Source organism: Microcaecilia unicolor, chromosome 7, assembly GCF_901765095.1.
Source record: "Microcaecilia unicolor chromosome 7, aMicUni1.1, whole genome shotgun sequence".
Lineage (NCBI taxonomy): Eukaryota > Metazoa > Chordata > Amphibia > Gymnophiona > Siphonopidae > Microcaecilia > Microcaecilia unicolor.
Genome location: NC_044037.1, coordinates 276,643,108 through 276,663,987, shown reverse-complemented (window position 1 = coordinate 276,663,987; position 20,880 = coordinate 276,643,108). Strand labels below are relative to the sequence as shown.

Genomic DNA, 20,880 nt, shown 5'->3' with positions numbered 1-20,880 from the left:
AAACTTGAGCTCTTATGTATGGGCAGTTCTGAATGATAATTGGAGGGAATATTAACCCCATGAAAGAAATCAGATCACTGGCCCAAAATCTTTTATACATAATGGTGTCTTGTTGATCAGACCCTGGCTGAGCCTGGGTTTCTGAGGGTTTTCCCCCTTTTTTCATTTTCTATTCATTTTACACAACCCTTTGGATTATGTTTTGCTGCTTTTCAGTTTTTTTCTGTATTAGTTTACCTGACTTTGATCAGCAGCTCATACTGTTTTTCATGAGATAAACCCTGTTTTACCCACATAAAAGAGGTTTTTTTCAATAACATTATTCCACAGAATCCCCCAGATTCTATGAATCGCACTGAAATTTCCGAACAGAATTCAAGGTGTATTCTACAACAATGTGCATAACTTAATTGGTTAACTAGCTAATCAGCGCTAATTGGATGTTAACAAGCAATTATCAGCACTAACTTGCATTAATTAGAATTTACGCACACTACTTGCTATGCATATTCTGTAAAGTGGTGCGCACAAATTCTAATATGCACTGCCAAAAAGAGGGTGTTGCCATGGGCATGAAATGCGCAGTTCATGGGTGTTCCGAAAATTTACGCACAGGGTTACAGAATACACCTGCTCCATGCCTAAGTTAGGCACTGATACTTACACCAAGTTTTACTTGACATAAATAGACGCGCCTAGAGTTAGGCACGGTCATGGCCGCTAGATGTATTCTATAAACCCACTAAGTATACTCTATAAACTGCACCTAAATGTAGGCGCTGTCTATAGAATACGCCTAGGTGGACATTTTTTCGGCACTGATTTTTCAGGCGCCATAAATAAAATCTAGTCCTATGTGTGCGGAATTAGAAAAGGTTCAAAGAAGAGCGACCAGAATGATAAAGGGGATGGAACTGCTTACATATGAGGAAAGGCTAAAGAGGTTAGGGCTCTTCAGCTTAGAAAAGATATGGCTGACGGGGGATATGATTGAGGTCTATAAAATCCTGAGTGGTGTAGACCGGGTAGAAGTGAATCAAGGTTTCACTGTTTCAAAAAGTACAAAGTTCAATGAAGTTACATGGAAATACTTCTGAAACAAATAGGAGGAAATTTTTTTTCACTCAAAGAATACTTAAGCTCTGGAACTCGCTGCCGGAGGATGTGGGAACAGTGGTTAGTGTATCTGGGTTTAAAAAAAGGTTTGGACAAGTTCCTGTAGGAAAAGTCCATAGTCTGTTATTGAGAGAGACATGGGTGAAGCCACTGCTTGCCCCAAGACTGGTAGCATGGAATGTTGCTACTCTTTGGGATTCTAGAATCTTGTTGCTCTTTGGGGTTCTGGAATGCTGCTACTATTTGGGTTTCTGGCAGGTACTTGTGACCTGGATTGGCCACTGCTGGAAGCAGGATAAGTACATAAGTGTTGCCACACTGGGACAGACCAAATGTCCATCAAGCCCAGCATCCTGTTTCCAACAGCGGCCAATCCAGGTCACAAATACCTGGCAAGATCCCCAAAAAGTTCAATACATTTTATGCTGCTTATCCCAGAAATAAACAGTGGATTTTCCCCTTCATTTTAATAATGGTCTATGAACTTTTCCTTTAGGAAGCTGTTGAGACCCTTTTAAAACCCCACTAAGCTAACTGCCTTTATCACATTCTCTGGCAACGAATTCCAGAGTTTAATTACATGTTGAGTGAAGAAAAATTCTCTCTTGATTCATATTAAATTTACTACTTTGTAGCTTCATCGCATGCCCCCTAGTCCTAGTATTTTTGGAAAGAGTAAATAAACGATTCACGTCTACCCGTTCCACTCCACTCATAATTTTATAGAACTCTATCGTATCTCTCCAAGCTGAAGAGCCCTAGACGCTTCAGCCTTTCCTCATAGGGAAGTCGTCCCATTCCCTTTATCATTTTTCGTAGCTCTTCTCTGTACCTTTTCTAATTTCACTATATCTTTTTTGAGATGCGGTGACCAGAATTGAACACAATATTCGAGGCGCGGTCACACCATAGACCGATACAATGCATTATAATGTCCTCACTTTTGTTTTCCATTCCTTTCCTAATAACACCTAACATTCTATTTGCTTTGTTAGCCGTCGCAGCACACAGAGCAGAGAATTTCAACGTATCATCAACAACGACGCCGAGATCCCTTTCTTGGTCGGTGACTCCTAACGTGGAACCTTGCATTACATAGCTATTGTTCGGGTTCCTCTTTCCCACACGCACCACTTTGCACGTGCTAGATGGACCATTGGTTTGACCCAGTATGGCTATTCTTTTGTTCTTAAGGAGATTCTAGCTATGATTTCTGCAAATATTGTGAAGCTATATTATAAACACACGTGGAGGGGCATAATCGAACGCGAATGCCCATCTCCATGGGCGTCTATGTCTGAAAACGGGTACGTGAAGAAGCGGGACAGACCGTATTTTCGAAAAAAATGGGCGTCCATCTTTTGTTTCGAAAATACATTTTTTTTTTGCGATAATGGAAAATAAAAACGTCCAGCTCAGAAACGTCCTAATCCAAGCCATTTGGTCGTGGGAGGGACAAATGTACAACACTGCCATAGCTCTTAGGGGTGAAGGAGGCAACTACGTGTGGGTACATTGGGTTTCAGAGGCCTCCCATTTACCACCATAAGTGTTACAGGTTGGGGGGGGGGATGGGCCTGGGTCTGCCTGCCTGAAGTGCACTGCAGTACCCACTAAAAGTGCTCCAGGGACAGGGCTTGTTGCTGCTGTATAACCTTGGCACACCAGTTGACACCTGAAGACTAATCTCGCTGAAAACGTCCTTTATTTGAATAAGCACGTTTACTCACAGTTAACTGCAGATCAGAGGTTGTGCCCCACTGGCACTGAGTCTCGCAGTAGGTCCGAGCTGGCAGAATGGTGTACAATGCCCTCTTTCAGCAACATTCAAGGTAAGAACTAAGTGCTATAACGTGGCTAACACATGAACAGGATCTAAAACTAGCTTACAAAAATGGCCACTACCTCATGGACTACCGGAAACAAAACAGGGCACACTCTGACCCAGTAAGCAGAGGGAAAAGCACCATGGGAGTAGAGCCTACCAACTACCAACATCGTGAGCATTTAACACAAGCTAGTGGAATCACGGAGCCCAATACCCTACACCCACCACAATGCATTGCTGATGTGACTTCAGGGGCGTAGCCAGACAACAGATTTTGGGTGGGCCTAGGCAAGAAGTGGGTGGGCACCAAAAAAATATCTCAGCTGGTGGGAAAACACTTCTTTCCACATTGGCAGTCTGCAGCAGGCATGCACTGAAAACTGAGCATGAGCAGATGCCAGTATCATGGAGAATAGCATTTTCGTTACCATCAGGGGGTTGACTTCAGCTGGTAGAGCATGGGATCCCCAGCACCTACCGCTAAATATGTGCTACTGTTGGGTGGGCATGAGTTCTAAGTGGGTGGGCCCTGGCCCACCCAGGCCCACCTGTGGCTACGCCACTGGTGACTCTGCAGTGCCCTTAACAGAAAAGGTGTCACACTCACCCGAGACCCACATCAGAACCAGGGAAAGGCTGTCAGAGGATAGAACACATTCTGCTGTCATGGAGGTGGGTACGGAATTTGAGGCTGGTATACAGGCTGGCAAAAAAAGTTTGTAAAGTGGGTATCTTTTGGTGGGGGGGGGGGGGGGGTTAGTGACTACTGGGGGAGTCAGGGCAGGTGATCCCCCATTCCCTCCAGTGGTCATCTGGTCAGTTGGGGCACTTTTTTGGGACTTGTTCATGAAAAAAAAGGGTCAAAAAAAAGTGACCCAAAATCGCGGTAAAAACGCCTTTTTTTTTAATTATCAGCTAAAGACGCCCATCTCTCCTCGGCCGATAACCACGCCCCAGTTCCGCCTTCGCCACGCCTATATCACGCCCCCGTCAACTTTATTCGTTCCTGCGACGGAGTGCAGTTGAAGACGCCCAAAATCGGCTTTCAATTATACCGATTTGGGCACCCGCGAGAGAAAGACGTCCATCTCCCAATTTAGGTCGGAATATGGGCGTTTTTCTCTTTCGATTATAAGGTGGATAGGCAACTACTCCTACTTTGTAACTAGGCAACCTGTTATAAAATTACCCTTGTAAAGTTCAAGTTTAATTACAAGCTAAGGCTTAAAGGCACATTCATAAAAGTCACCCTAGAGCTTTTTCTTTATCTGTGCTGTAATCCATGATGAAATCCATGTTTAATCCTTAAGAAAAGGCAGTGAGTGATATTTAAACAGCAGATGTTCTGTTTCTGCTGTTACTGCATGATAGAGTGAAACCCGAACAACTTGGTTGAGCTAGGTTTGCTAGGAGAGGAAAAGAAAGCAAAAAAAGTGACAAAATCAATCCCAGGGACTATTACTGAATACGAAATTGAGATATGGAGGCCAATTTTCAACTTCTCCAACGGTGCTCACAAGCCGAACTTCAAGAAGGTTGCCTTTTTAGAAAATATATATATGTGAGCTGATCAGTGAAAAGGTATCAAAAGTGCAGTTACAAATAACAGAGATAAAGGATATAAAAGTTTGGAAGGCCAACTTTCATTGTTGAAAGTTTTGTGTACCTATAGAGGGGCATAATCGAAAGGGGCGCCCAAGTTTTCCTGAGGACGTCCCAGCGAAGGGGCGGGGAAACCCATATTATCGAAACAAGATGGGCATCCACCTTTCATTTCGATAGTACGGTCAGGAACGCCCAAATCTTGAAAGTTAGGTCGTCCCTAGAGATGGTCGCCCTTAGACTTGGTCATTTCTGATTTTCGGCGATAATGGAAACTAAGGACGCCCATCTCAGAAACGACCAAATCCAAGCCCTTTGGTTGTGGGAGGAGCCAGCATTCGTAGTACACTGGTCCCCCTCACATGCCAGGACACAAACCGGGTACCCTAGGGGGCACTGCAGTGGACTTCAGAAAAAGCTCCCAGGTACATAGCTCCCTTACTTTGTGTGCTGAGCCCCCCAAAACCCACTCCCCACAACTGTACACCACTACCACAGCCCTTATGGGTGAAGGGGGTCACTTAGATGTGGGTACAGTGGGTTTCTGGTGGGTTTTGAAGGGCTCACATTTATCACTACAAGTGTAAGAGGTAGGGTGGGGATGGGCCTGGGTCTGCCTGCCTGAAGTGCACTGCACCCACTAAAACTGCTCCAGGGACCTGCATATTGCTCTAATGGAGCTGGGTATGATATCTGAGGCTGGCAAAAAATATTTTAAAAATTTTTTTTGAGGGTGGGAGGGGGTTAGTGACCACTGGGGGGGGGGGGGTAAGGGGAGGTCATCCCCAATTCCGTCCGGTGGTCATCTGGTCAGTTCAGGCACCTTTTTGTGGCTTGGTCGAAAGTCGTCCAAGTGTTCGTCAGGGATGCCCTTTTTTTTTTCCATTATGGGTTGAGGACGCCCATGTGTTAGGCACGCCCAAGTCCCGCCTTCGCTATGCCTCTGGCACACCCCTGGGAACTTTGGTCATCCCCACGACGGAGAGCAGTTGGGGGCGCCCAAAATCGGCTTTCCATTATACTGATTTGGGCGACCCTGTCAGAAGGATGCCCATCTTGTGATTTGTGTCGAAAGATGGGCATCCTTCTCTTTCAAAAATAAGCCTGATAGGGTCATAGCGTGGGACTACGCAATTTTTTCACAACTTTATGTTTTTCACATTCTACAGCCTAAAAACTGCAGGTCCCTAAAGTGGGGTATGTGATTTTTAGCGTTAATTACTTTTCTATTGATAAACATTTCTCATTTTTTAAAGACATAATTAGTCCATAGCTGGGGCTGAAATTTTACAGGATTATGCGGTTGATATCCCTCTATCTTGTGGTATAAATGAGTCACATACCCCACTGTTGGTACCTCCTTCTTGCTAAGCGGGTCACAGATATTTCATTTTATGGGCAATTGCAACAACTCAGAGAATGAAATACAAACAGCATCTACTGTATGTCCAACAGCATGAGTCTGCCAGTTTCTCTATTTTCTTTTTTTCTCCCTTCCATCCATCCAAACTCTTTCCCATCTTCCTCAGATATGGAGTAAAACCCAGGGTGGCCAGTGCTGATGAAGACGTTAAAGCTGTGAAAAGCAGACATAGGAATTTCAGAATGAAACCTCTGTGCTTGCATTTGAGAACTGCTCAGGCCTTGCCCCAATCCTGCTTCTTCTTCAAAAGCCAGGGAAATTTTTAAGAGGTCTCCTCTAGCATTTGTTTACTCACGGATATTTAGCAATGGATAATGCCTCTTTGAAAAATAATGCCCCTCTAGGAATGAGGAAAACAGGCATATCATAGAACCAGGGCCCCAAGGGTGAGTGTAAATAGCCTCAAGGTGGGGATAATAGTGGGATGGTAAAAGGGTGGCATAGAGGGATCCCCAAGAAACCTTTAGTGAGACAAATGTATCTTTGGATACTCTATTTCCTGAAAAGCTTCATGTATGATTACTATACCTCAAGGCCTCTCTAGTTATTCTTCCTCAAATGCATATATGTAACTTCCCTAACCTCACTCCTTAGCTAATGAGACCATACATTCCCTAATGCAGTGGCGAGGCAGGTATCGACATTTTTTGAGAAGACACTAGACATTTGGTAAAGACCCTGGGAGCTGACGTGAGGCCAAATGGCAGAATGTTTGTGCATCTGGGCCCAAGTGACAATCCCTTTACAGGAAGGCTCTCATCCACTCTCTCATTACCTCTCGCCTTGACTACTGCAACCTACTCCTCACTGGCCTCCCTCTTAACCATCTATCCCCCCTTCAATCCGTTCAGAACTCTGCTGCGCGTCTTATCTTCCACCTTGACCGATATACGCATATCACCCCTCTCCTCAAGTCACTTCATTGGCTCCCGATCAGGTACCGCATACATTTCAAGCTTCTCCTACTAACCTACAAATGCACTGGGGTCTGCAGCCCCTCCTTACCTCTCTACCCTCATCTCCCCTTACGTTCCTACCCGTAACCTCCGCTCTCAAGACAAATCCCTCCTTTCAGTACCCTTCTCCACCACCGCCAACTCCAGGCTCCGCCCTTTCTGCCTCGCCTCACCCTATGCTTGGAATAATCTCCCGAAGCCCATTCGTGAAGCCCCCTCCCTGCCCATCTTCAAATCCTTGCTCAAAGCCCACCTCTTCAATGTCGCTTTCGGCACCTAACCATTACACCTCCATTCAGGAACTCTAGACTGTCCCAATTTGATTGTTTGCACTTTTTGTCCTTTAGATTGTAAGCTCCTTTGAGCAGGGACTGTCCTTCTTTGTTAAATTGTACAGCGCTGCGTAACCCTGGTAGCGCTTTAGAAATGTTAAGTAGAAGTAGTAGTCTTATTCTTTATTAAGGGTGTAATTTGATATGTGAGTTAAGCTTCGAGAACGGCATTTTATATGCTTAGGCTCTTCCCAAACTCCTCAGTGTATATGTAAATGAAAATAGGCATACAGAAATTACAGCCGGTACTTTTCTAGGAATTATGTGTAGGTATTCCCGGAGGCAGAGAATAGATGGAGCAAGATGGTGCATTATAAAATAGATGCACCCGCACTTATTTCAACAGTACATACATGCACATATTTACACCTTTCTCAGAGCAGGTGTAAACGTGTATGCCTGCTTTCCATGAAGTAATTTTATAAAAGCACACAAGTTCATTATAAAATAAGAGCAACCTGTGTGTCTATGTGCCTTGACAGCCTAGGCGCCTTGCTACACAATTACTCCTTCATATGTTACCTTTCCTGATATCTTTAGCCTTTAATTTTCCTGGTTCCTGGTTTAACACAGCTGCCACAGCATAAGGATTTGACAAATCTACTGGAAACTTCACATTCTGGTATTCAATCTCCTGAGGAATAACAACATATAGGATATTGTAAACAAAGTGCAGTACAGTATTGCAGACAAATCATGCTCCAGTCACTAAACAGCCTTGGTGATGCACCTTTGCTTTAGGCGGAGGACTTTGCATCCAAGTTTTTCTCCGTTGGATTTCTACCACTGACTTTGCCAAGCGATTTTTTAATGCTTTTGAAACGGCGAGTTGATTTTCAAGATCGTCTTTTCTAGTAATATAAGACAAATAAGACAATAAACTTTATAATCGTGTTTTTTAGTTAACATTATGATTACTCGTCTTTGTTTCGTTACCCCATACTTTTTAGGTTGTGATACTTTTTATTAAGCCAGCATATGAAGAGTTCAAAGATGATGTAGGACATAAGTTCTGACTGAGATCACAAAATTCCTTTTTTCAGATGAAAAAAAAAATCTTCTCATGTGGTCTTGAAAGTTCATGTACATAGTTAGATACCAAATATCTAAAGAATCCAGTTTTTCTAGGCTGACCCAACAGCCAGTGCACAGTACTGCCATGTGGAAGGTTCCTGGTTTGAACCCCAAGTTAGATGTTTCACTCCCAGGTTGGCTGAAGCTAAGGGTGCTGCAGACAAATGAGTGCCTGGGGATATTAACTTGTCTCCATCCCCACCCATCCCCAGTCAATCTGGATCCATGCCCATCCCAACCCCGGTCAATTATTTTCCATCCCCACCCTGTCCCTTCATCTTCACCTTCTTCCCCTTTCCCATCATATTGCTACTGTCCTCTCACCTTCCCCATCCCACATTTGAGTGATCTTGTAAGTTCAAGAAAAACACATTCTTATTATTAACACTTTATATTAAGCAAGTAAGTAAAAAACGTAAGCAAACAAGTAAGTTCCGATAGGTATGCCGTTTCTTAAATATCAAAGTCCATAATGTTTTCATTGTTCCACAGAGTTGACATTAGAAGTGTGCACGGGGACATAATCTCCCCATCCCCAGCATAAATGGATCTTTTGTCAAGATTCCCACAGATTTCTGGGGTCCCCATCCCTGTGCACACCTCTGCTGCACAGGCACTTCACACAACTCCGGAAGAAAGGGAGTCTTGGTAATTGTTCAAGGGTGACACATAGTGGTGGGATTCATAGGCCATGACTAAAAGGTTCTGGAAGGAGATGGCTTCCTGCCTAGAATCATCACTGTGTAAACAGGGGAATACAAAATACAGGGGAAAATCCCTGGATAGACATGAATGACAGCTCCTGGCATCAGTCCTGGTTCCAACTGCTAAGTAAAAAAAAAAAAATGTTTTCTCCGCAATACTTATGTGAATGTTCTTTATTCCAAAAATTATATTTGCTATAAATTAAAAATGGTTGTGATCTTTCATATAATTCTTTTCAAAGTATGAAAAAGCAAACGTATATTATCTGGGAAAGGAATACTCAGTGCAGCATCACCACCAAGAAGCACAATCTTTTTCTGTGCTGTACCTATGTTCTGGAATTCCCTTCCTTTGACATTGCATACTGAAATTCTCTCAATAAATTTAAATCAGGACTTGAAGACCTGTTTATTTCAGCAAGCCTAACCTTCCCATTGTTATGCCTCCTGATTCACCTTACCCTTCCTAAGCAGTAAAACATGGATTTAAATTTTGAATTTGTTTAAAATTTGAAGTTTAAACTTTAGTTGTTTATATGATTTTGTGTCTTTTTCTGTTCCTTTTCTTTGCTTTCCCGATTTCCCCCTTTCAATGTTTTACTGAACTTTTAATTTGTAATCGACTTTGTCTCAAGAAGAAAGGCGGAATATTAAATCTAATAAACTATATAACTATAACTACTGCTAAAGATGGTCATACTTAGCGACATGTGGCCAATATGAATTTTTCTTTTTCCTTTCTCTCATTCTTCAGTGGTAGAGATCATCTTCCTGAGATTTAGATTAAATACTACACAATGAGGTCACCATGTTTAGGTAATAAACAAGACTTGGGGGTCCTTTTACTAAGCAGTGATAAGCACTAATGCGTGCTTAGTGTGTGCTGAAAAGGCACTACCACGGGATGCGCTCAGGCATCCTGAGGTACAGTGGTGGAAATAAGTATTTGATCCCTTGCTGATTTTGTAAGTTTGCCCACTGACAAAGACATGAGCAGCCCATAATTGAAGGGTAGGTTATTGGTAACAGTGAGAGATAGCACATCACAAATTAAATCCGGAAAATCACATTGTGGAAAGTATATGAATTTATTTGCATTCTGCAGAGGGAAATAAGTATTTAATCCCTCTGGCAAACAAGACCTAATACTTGGTGGCAAAACCCTTGTTGGCAAGCACAGCGGTCAGACGTCTTCTGTAGTTGATGATGAGGTTTGCACACGTCAGGAGGAATTTTGGTCCACTCCTCTTTGCAGATCATCTCTAAATCATTAAGAGTTCTGGGCTGTCGCTTGGCAACTCGCAGCTTCAGCTCCCTCCATAAGTTTTCAATGGGATTAAGGTCTGGTGACTGGCTAGGCCACTCCATGACCCTAATGTGCTTCTTCCTGAGCCACTCCTTTGTTGCCTTGGCTGTATGTTTTGGGTCATTGTCGTGCTGGAAGACCCAGCCACGACCCATTTTTAAGGCCCTGGCGGAGGGAAGGAGGTTGTCACTCAGAATTGTACGGTACATGGCCCCATCCATTCTCCCATTGATGCGGTGAAGTAGTCCTGTGCCCTTAGCAGAGAAACACCCCCAAAACATAACATTTCCACCTCCATGCTTGACAGTGGGGACGGTGTTCTTTGGGTCATAGGCAGCATTTCTCTTCCTCCAAACACGGCGAGTTGAGTTCATGCCAAAGAGCTCAATTTTTGTCTCATCTGACCACAGCACCTTCTCCCAATCACTCTCGGCATCATCCAGGTGTTCACTGGCAAACTTCAGACGGGCCGTCACATGTGCCTTCCGGAGCAGGGGGACCTTGCGGGCACTGCAGGATTGCAATCCGTTATGTCGTAATGTGTTACCAATGGTTTTCGTGGTGACAGTGGTCCCAGCTGCCTTGAGATCATTGACAAGTTCCCCCCTTGTAGTTGTAGGCTGATTTCTAACCTTCCTCATGATCAAGGATACCCCACGAGGTGAGATTTTGCGTGGAGCCCCAGATCTTTGTCGATTGACAGTCATTTTGTACTTCTTCCATTTTCTTACTATGGCACCAACAGTTGTCTCCTTCTCGCCCAGCGTCTTACTGATGGTTTTGTAGCCCATTCCAGCCTTGTGCAGGTGTATGATCTTGTCCCTGACATCCTTAGACAGCTCCTTGCTCTTGGCCATTTTGTAGAGGTTAGAGTCTGACTGATTCACTGAGTCTGTGGACAGGTGTCTTTCATACAGGTGACCATTGCCGACAGCTGTCTGTCATGCAGGTAACGAGTTGATTTGGAGCATCTACCTGGTCTGTAGGGGCCAGATCTCTTACTGGTTGGTGGGGGATCAAATACTTATTTCCCTCTGCAGAATGCAAATAAATTCATATACTTTCCACAATGTGATTTTCCGGATTTAATTTGTGATGTGCTATCTCTCACTGTTACCAATAACCTACCCTTCAATTATGGGCTGCTCATGTCTTTGTCAGTGGGCAAACTTACAAAATCAGCAAGGGATCAAATACTTATTTCCACCACTGTAGTTCTTGGATCATTGTTCGCCAATTCCACACTAAAAAATATCAAATATTTTTAGCAAGACTGCATGTATGGAGTTGAAAATTAGGTGTAACCTGAGCTAATTGGGTAGCGCAGGCAAACTGCCATGCACTGTTCAATTAGGGAAAGGGAAATGGGACTTGATATACCACCTTTATGAGGTTTTTTGCAACTACATTGAAAGCAGTTTACATATATTCAGGTACTTATTTTGTACCAGAGGCAATGGAGGGTTAAGTGACTTGCCCAGAGTCACAAGGAGCTGCAGTGGGAATTGAACTCAGTTCCCCAGGATCAAAGTCCACTGCACTAACCACTAGGCTACTCCTCAGCCCTTAGTGCCTACAAAATAGGTGGCAGTAAGGGCTCATGCAGTAACGGCCATGCTGTAACTGGGAAATCAGTGCATGGCTATTAATGGCACAAACAAAATTGTGGTCATTTTACAGCCACACTAAAAGTGGCTGCAGGGCACAGGAAACCAATGTGCTAACAACAGCGCCAGCCACGTTTTGCATGACTTAGTAAAAGGGCCCCTTGGTGAGAGAAATGTATTCTCAAAAATGCAGAGCAATTTGTTGACATTTCTGCAGACCTGTACTGCTGTATTGTTTTAGAGAAAAGTGTCTCTTTTATGTTGTTCATGCTAAGTGATTGTAAATTCTGTGGATTATATTCACATTTCATAACTGTATCCTGTCTTGAGCATCACTGGGTAACAAACTGAAATAAATAATGCTAATTAGAACATTCAAAAATAACCAACTGTTCTGAAACTTACATATGTTGAGTAGCCAAATGTGGTGATGACGTTCCAGTGAACACGCAGATATATGGCTTTGAGTTAAACTGTGAAATCAGTACTTGCAACTTCATTTGAGCTGTTCCATATTCAAAAGGTGTATATCTAACAGTGATTTCCACCTGTTCATTAGCTGGAATTAACCCTGTTTAAAAAAGATATTACAGTAACACATTTCAACTAGAGATTTCTTGTTCCTTAAAGCTCATAAATTGGCTAGTCTATGTCTGTCGTTTTAACAGTAATGCCCGTTCTTGCTATTAAAAAAAATAATTCTCATCAAACACAAACAGTAAATGGTCAAATACATATACAAGTTGGAGTCAAGGTGATAAAATAGATAAGTGTCACAAAACATTTATCAAGAATAAAGTAAGTTAAGATCATGATGTGCTAACACAAAACACTGAAAATAAAATGTTAAGAAAGACGTGCGTCACAGAGAGTGCATGCTTGGGGGCTGTGTGTTTGTGACTGCATGAGACAGCAAGTTGATGGGGAGTGATGAGTGACAGCTGGGGTGAGGAAGTGGATGGGAGTTAAGTATGAAAGACTGCATGGATATTAAGAGTGTATTAGGGCTGAATGAATGAGTGCATAGTGGGTGATAACTCACAGAAGGGCTCAGGTCAGTCAGTGGAGGAGTGATAAATGGTAGGGGTCCCAGGCGATTTGCTACTCTTCAATTTGTCAAATTGCGCCATTACATCTTCCAGGTTCATAGAGTTTTGAATTTCTCTGACTTGCCAGCTTTGAATATCTTTTCTGGCATCAGAATCTCTCCAAAATCTTCCTCGGTGAAGACCGAAGCAAAGAATTAATTTAATCGCTCCGCTAATGTTTTGTCTTCCCTGAGTGCCCCTTGTCAGACTTGTGAGTTCTTGTACCAAGTAGAGCGCTGCTGAGCCCGGTACTCGGGCCAGGTTCTGCTTGGCGGCCGGACAACCTTGGATTTCACCTGTGCTGACCGCTGTTCCCCAGAGGTTGAGCCCCTAAGTGCGGGCGGCTTGCAGGACTTAAGAAATGAGGCTGGAAGCAGGGTGGCAAATGTATCGGCCGGGCAGGCAGCAGGCAAGAATCCAAGTACAGGCAAAGTCAATAGGCAGGCAGCAGGCAAGAGAGTAATCCAGGTATAGGCAATGTCAATAGGCAGGCAGCAGGCAAGAGAGTAATCCAGGAACAGGCAAAGTCGGCAATGAAGGACAAAGTAGAGAGGAAGCAAACAACAGAGAAAAGTAAACACCTACCGAAGTAGAAGCCGAAGCACTGAGGCAGGGAAGGGTTCCACAGAAATAGTGCTGGCATCAGGCATTCACTGGAAACAGCTGAGAAGGAGAGTAGGCATTGGAAGAAGGGGAGCAAGGGAAGCAGCCAGGCATCCAATAGGGAAAGAGCAGAGGAGACAAGAGAGACCCCATAGGTTAAGGGCCGAGAGATGGACAACCAGGACACCAGTCACGGGGAGCCAATCCCCATGGAGCAAGGAGGTGGGGCAGAGACGCTGGGAGTCGCCCAGCCAGCGTCTGCAGGGGAGAGGAGTGGAGCAGCGTGGGTTGAGAGCACCGGCAGGCCAACTGGGGAGCGAGTGCACACAGTCGATGGAGAGATGCCAGTGCGCGCTGCTGAAGGAACCCCAGCCCTACACCAACAAGGGAGCGCTTATTACCGGCAAGGTGAGGGGCGTGACACCCTTTTACCTCTCGGGTCATCTAGCAGTCTAACCGATTCTTTTGCCAGCTTGTTGCTTTTAATATACCTAAAACTTTTTTTACTATGATCATGTAGTTTATAAAAATAACCTATTAAGTTCTTCATTTACCTAACAAATTAAAAAAAACCAAAACCTCAAAACATTTTAATGCTCATTCTTAAGGGTTTGTTAAAAATGTACCTACTGTTTTAGTGTTGCTCATGTATTAAAGATAGCAACATATTAAATGTCATCAAACAGACTGCAGTGGCTCATCCAGTCTACCCAGTGATGCTTTTTCCACTTTAGTAAACTATGCACATAGCCCTATATGAGACGTCACACCCACCCCTTTTCAAAGTTACATCACTGGCTTTTTTGGGATTCTGGCTGCTTCTCTGAATGTTACCCCAGTGCTTCATTTCCATACTTTTTGAATTTGGCTTGTGCCTATTCACTGAACACTTGAAGCACGTTCTTACTTTTGAGATACAGAAAGCATTTTTCTGCCCCCAGTGGGCTTACAATCTCAGTTTGAGCATGTCACTTAACCCTCCATTGTCTCACATAGAAAGCCACAATAAATGCTCTCCATTCCACGCACAGGACTGAAGATGCAGACAGAGCTCCGATGTTTCAATGCATGGTTGAAACAATGGCATAGGGATTAGGGATTTAGATTTGTTAGGAACTGGGCAACATTCTGGGAAAGGGGGTGCCTATTCTGAAAGGATGGACTCCACACCTTAGCCAGGATGGAATCAGGCGGCTGTGCTAATATTTAAAAAGGAGACAGAACAGCTTTTAAACTAGAATGGGGGGAGGGGAAGCCGACAGTCTCTTGAGAGCATATAGTTCGGAGTGGGCTATCCTTGAAGGTTACTATTAAAACAGGACATTTAGGGACTCCTAACAGAGAGGTTTCAACAATGGTGAAATAAAGCCAGGAGTAATTAAGGGGAGAGAAGAGTAAAGGAAGCAAATTATCCCCGTTAATTTCTAAGCAGCTTGCTGATTCAGAGAAGAAACACAATTTGAAGTGTCTGTATAGAAATGCTAGAAGCCTAAAAAATAAGATTGGAGAGTTAAACTATATAACACAAAATGAAAAGGACCAATGCTTGTGCTTCTTTGGCTTCCCTTGACATTCAGCATCATGGTCCCTCGGCGCCAATGAAGACGACATCGAACCCATACGTGTCCTTAGTGTTGGGTCCGATGCTGATTGATCCTGGTGCCTACTATCAGCGTCCAATGACGAGGGAGGTGGAGACCTCCTTGATGCTGGTGCACTCCCAGTGGTAGGTGAAGTCTGAGCAGCCATCAAGGTCGATGCCTCCAGTGCCGATGGTGATGGACTGGCCTTTGAGAAGCCGAAAAGTTTATTCTGCTGGACCTGACACACCCTCTGAGTCCTCAGTGGTATTTGTAAACAGAGAGACAAAGAATCAGACTGGTGGTCAGGCCCAAGGCACCTGATGCACCAATTGTGCAGGTCCATTGCAGAAATCACTCAATTACATTGGGCGCACCTTTTGAAGCCACTGAGGGTCTTCCTAGACATCAAGAAAGGAATCACGGCTAAATTAAATTCCTCAATCTTGATCATCAAAAAGGGGCAAGCCTCAAACGAATGTCAGTGCTCTGGCCTAACTGGGGACTAAAGAACCACTCAAAAATGAAAGAAAACTTGAAAAGCAAAAAAAAAAAAAATCGAATAAAATAAAGGGAAAGGTACTGAAAAACTATGAAGAAAATGAGATAAATGAAGGAAAAACTCGCCCGGGAAAGCACTGAAAAAATATCTATTAATATACTTTGAGAGGAGACCATGTAGATGCAACCTCTCAACTCTGCGGAAAAAAAACCAGACTGAGGAACCAGCGCCCGCGCTAGGCAGCATCCACACTGGGATCCATCAGATGACAACACTAATAGCCTGCTTGTCCTTAGAGAATATAGAGCCCACTTGGTTTAGCTCGCTTGTAGGTAAGTAAGTTAAACAACAAGTTGGAGCAGGTATAATGATAGTGTTCACTGAGCAAGCTTTCATGAGTACAGTATGCTGTTTAGTGAGAGCTCACAAACCACTCAGTTATACGAGATGTAGTTTTAATTTCCATGAATGAAAACACACATTTTTCATCTTTTAGGACCACTTTAACATGCCTTATAATGGTTAGCTGAATAGCTCACTAATGTTGGCATGCATAAGAGGGTGTCGCCATATACTCAAAACTTTATTGCACGAGCCCCTATGTAATTATGTGTATCCTGGTCTTTCAGTTTTACTGTTAATTATTAGACTTTAATAAAACCTTCTTTCAAGTTGAAAAACAAAACCTGCTTTACCATGGTGGATGTTGTTGCAGCCCTTCCATGGCAAGCTCATCCACACCTCCCCTTCAGTTAGTCCGCCTGGCGCAAATATCTTATCCATTTAAAGTTATACACAGATATCCGTAGAAGTTAAGTGCTTAGCCTCGCTGTGGAAAACTTTTGTGATTGCAAATCATTAATGTTTTATGCAGTGCTTTTTTTGTGCCGGTACGCACCGGTACGGCGTACCGGCACCTTTTTATTCTCTACCCTGCTCATCTCCCCATCTCCCGTGGCCACATCCTAGAAGAAGCAGCGCCGCAAGCACAGCATTGCAAGCACAAGGCTGCAGTGCAAGGACATGCGCTGTTGTCTCTGCCGATCCCCTGCCCTGAAACAGGAAGTTGACATCAGAAGGGCAGGGGATACACAGAGCCGACAGCGCGCGTCTGAGCAGTGTGGCTTTGCGCCTTTCTCTTCTTGATTTTCCTGCTGCTGGAGTTGCTGGATGGGGTGAGGAGAGGCAGGGGGAGAAATACTGGATGGGGAAGAGAAAGGACAAGGAGAGAAATACTGGATGGGGAGAGAAGGGACAAGTAGAGAAATACTGGATGGAGGAAGAAGGGGCAAGGAGAGAGATGCTGGATGGAGAGAGAGGGCAAGGGGAGAAATGCTGGATGAGGTTGGCATGGTACGAGTACCAGCACCTTTTTTCCTACAAAAAAGAACTGGTTTTATGTATACAAATTTTCTATTTACAGGAATTATAAACACTTTGCTGATAGTGGGGCTCTTCTACTAAAGAGCATTAGGCTGTTAACATGTGGTTTAGCGTTTAGCATCATCCAGTGCACAAACATGGTAACCGCTGTTGCTGTATTTTTGTCGTTACTGCATGCTAGACCGCACATTAAACAGCATTTTTTGGTAAAAGAAGTAACAAGGTATAACATGGGCAGAGAATGGACATGGCGCTAATGCGCTGTATTTACTGCAGGTAACACACAACAAGGGACCTGTATTGAAAAATGCAGGGGCTGCCCCCAATAGGTGCCTCGTTAAATCTGTAGCTACCACATGGTAAAATTCCGTGTTAAGCCACTGTAACTGCAATTTTTACCGCTGTTTAGTAATAGGGCCCCAATATTTGCTACTTCTTCTTATTCTACATATTTATGACCTGTGGAATGAGCAGGAATTTCAAAATACTTCCTCATCTTTGCTGGTTTTTAGAAAATTTCCGCAGAGGTTTACATTCAGGAACAGAAAAAGGACTTCTACAAAACATAGACAAATGTTATACCTGATGTTGGCTGAACAGTGAATGCTGGATGAGGTCGAATAAAAGTGATGGCGAACTCAAAATCTATTGGACAGCTGCATTGCAAAGGGATAACATAATTCTTGCTGAAAAAAAATTGCATTTTATTATACAATACTTTCCATATTTATATTTTGCCTGAAAAAGCATTTTGATTCATAATCAAATAGAACAACTATTAGGATGCATAGAAAACACCATCTACTAGGGCCGATTCAGGTGAGGGATGGGGTGATCAACAGAAAGGTAACTTTAAAACCATACAAGAACATAAGACCTTTGAAGTCAGAATGATTGAATATTTTAACACCCAACAGAAAGGACTTAACAAGGATCTGGGGTTCCTAGCACATTATAAACCATAAAACTGTATGTCTCTGTTGATCACTCCACCCCTCACCTATCCACACCCATCCTGTTAGAATATCAATGATATGCTTTGATGTCCCCATGGATACCTCCGACCCACCCCCATCCTCCCACCCTGTCAGACTGTCATAGTAATGCTTGAATGTTTTCACTTATATACACTGTCAGCTAGCACATTTGCTTATTTCCGATCTGACGAAGAAAGGCAACCTTCGAAAGCTAATCAAGAAATGTATTAAGTTATGTCCAATAAAAAAGGTATCATCTTATTTTCTTTTCCATGTTTTATTTTGTTTGATTTCTATTGATAACCTTTTGAACAGTAAAAACTACTGAGACACTCCTTTAGATTGTAAGCTCTCTTGAGCAGGGACTGTCCTTCCCCATGTTTTAACTTGTACAGCGCTGCGTAACCCTAGTAGCGCTATAGAAATGCTAAGTAGTAGTAGTAGTAGATCTATATGAACAAAGGTGAGGAGGAATATCTTCAAAGGGATAGCAATAGGATCACTATTTTGCCAAAAGGAGGGGAAAATATGCCAAGAACAGAGAACACAGTAGACACCCCAGAGCTACAATTTTCAGAAGTCAACATTCAGATTTATTTTTAGCTACAGCAATAGAATAAAACAGACCAGAAAAATAACATGTTATCAATGGCTCATCTGAAAGCTAAAACTCTGCTACACAAGCACGATAAAAGTGGTTCGATTTATCAACATAACTAATAGCACCATAAAATCCCTAAATAAAGCAGCATGTCAGATATCATTGTGTCAAGCTAATAAACCCTAGTAACTCATTGCAACGCTTTGTACAGCATGTAAAACCAACGATCTGGAATATGCTTTCTGGGAGGATTGGTATCAAATCATTGATAATCGGCAGTCTTATCTGTTTTCTCAATTTTGGTATTTACAGTTTTTGAGCTTTACAAACAAAGGGGTCCTTTTACTACGGTGCACTAATGTGTTTAGTGTGAATTAATGATTAGCGTGCACTAAATGATAAGAAGCCCACTGTATTCCCAAGGGCATCTTACCATTTAGCGCACGCTAATCATTAGAACGTGCTAAATCTGTTAGCGCATCATAGTAAAAGGACCGCAAAGCTACTACAAAGAAAAGCAACAGTACAATTTGGGATTTACCATGTACTCTATGCATATGAACCTTAAAGAAATAAGCTAAGTTAGGTACCAACACACGCCTAACGCAGCTTCAAATAGCGTACCATGGGACGCACTCAGGTGTCCTGCGGTACATGCCAAATCAGAACGCTAACTGTGCGCTAATATTTTTTTAATTTTTTGGGAGGGGGTGCATCTGGTTGGTGGAGAGTGGGCATTCCTGTACTGACTGGTTAGCGCAGGAATACCACGTGAGACCTTACCACCTACAAAACAGGTGGCAGTAAGTGCTCACACGATCATTTTTAAAAATGACTGCCCACTAAGGGCAACATTAGTGCATGGCTATTAATACAAAAAAATTGAAAATTGGCCATTTTACGGCTGCAATAAAAATGGCCTTAGCACGTGGGAAATATCCACATAAGGGCCACTTTTTAATCGCAGCTTAGTAAAAGGGCCCCTAAATAAAATGGAAAAAGCAAAAAGTTCCAGTACTAAAGCCAATGAAATGAATTTAATAATGTACCAAAATTAAACAAATGTTCTCATCCTGAAAGGCCTTTGTCTTTGGTACAGCAATATCAGCATATTTAGGTATGTTACATAAGTACATAAGTACATAAGTAGTGCCATACTGGGAAAGACCAAAGGTCCATCTAGCCCAGCATCCTGTCACCGACAGTGGCCAATCCAGGTCAAGGGCACCTGGCACGCTCCCCAAACGTAAAAACATTCCAGACAAGTTATACCTAAAAATGCGGAATTTTTCCAAGTCCATTTAATAGCGGTCTATGGACTTGTCCTTTAGGAATCTATCTAACCCCTTTTTAAACTCCGTCAAGCTAACCGCCCGTACCACGTTCTCCGGCAACGAATTCCAGAGTCTAATTACACGTTGGGTGAAGAAAATTTTCTCCGATTCGTTTTAAATTTACCACACTGTAGCTTCAACTCATGCCCTCTAGTCCTATTATTTTTGGATAGCGTGAACAGTCGCTTCACATCCACCCGATCCATTCCACTCATTATTTTATACACTTCTATCATATCTCCCCTCAGCCGTCTCTTCTCCAAGCTGAAAAGCCCTAGCCTTCTCAGCCTCTCTTCATAGGAAAGTCGTCCCATCCCCACTATCATTTTCGTCGCCCTTCGCTGTACCTTTTCCAATTCTACTATATCTTTTTTGAGATACGGAGACCAGTACTGAACACAATACTCCAGGTGCGGTCGCACCATGGAGCGATACAACGGCATTATAACATCCGCACACCTGGACTCCATACCCTTCCTAATAACACCCAACATTCTATTTGCTTTCCTAGCCGCAGCAGCACACTGAGCAGAAGGTTTCAGCGTATCATCGACGACGACACCCAGATCCCTTTCTTGATCCGTAATTCCTAACGCGGAACCTTGCAAGACGTAGCTATAATAAATTAATTTCAGTGTATTTGTGCTAGAATACATGCCTGCTTTTGTCTATTCACTTGCCAGCATCTAAAATCGATTTCTGTTTAAACTGAAGCTCCTCTACAAACAAACCAACTGATTCAGCCTGCGGCGGTCACTGATTTTGACAGTGTTCCGCCATGGGATGAATCAGGCTCTGATATTTGGTGCCAGCACCTATCCAGGTACCAGCTCTGACTATCCAGGTGTTCAACAGTGCCCAGAA

At 43.2% G+C, this 20,880-nt stretch overlaps 1 protein-coding gene across 1 annotated transcript in view; it reads right to left on the bottom strand.

Annotated features, from left to right (window-relative positions):
- The window catches only part of CFAP221 (cilia and flagella associated protein 221), a 125,460-nt gene that overhangs the window by 68,894 nt on the left and 35,686 nt on the right, over window positions 1-20,880 (bottom strand). The window contains exons 7-10 of the mRNA XM_030210874.1: window positions 17,687-17,790; window positions 12,354-12,519; window positions 7,988-8,108; window positions 7,780-7,891 (exon numbers count right to left, since the gene is read on the bottom strand). Coding sequence (XP_030066734.1) covers window positions 7,780-7,891; window positions 7,988-8,108; window positions 12,354-12,519; window positions 17,687-17,790 — 503 coding nt within the window. The remainder of the gene's footprint in view (window positions 1-7,779; window positions 7,892-7,987; window positions 8,109-12,353; window positions 12,520-17,686; window positions 17,791-20,880) is intronic.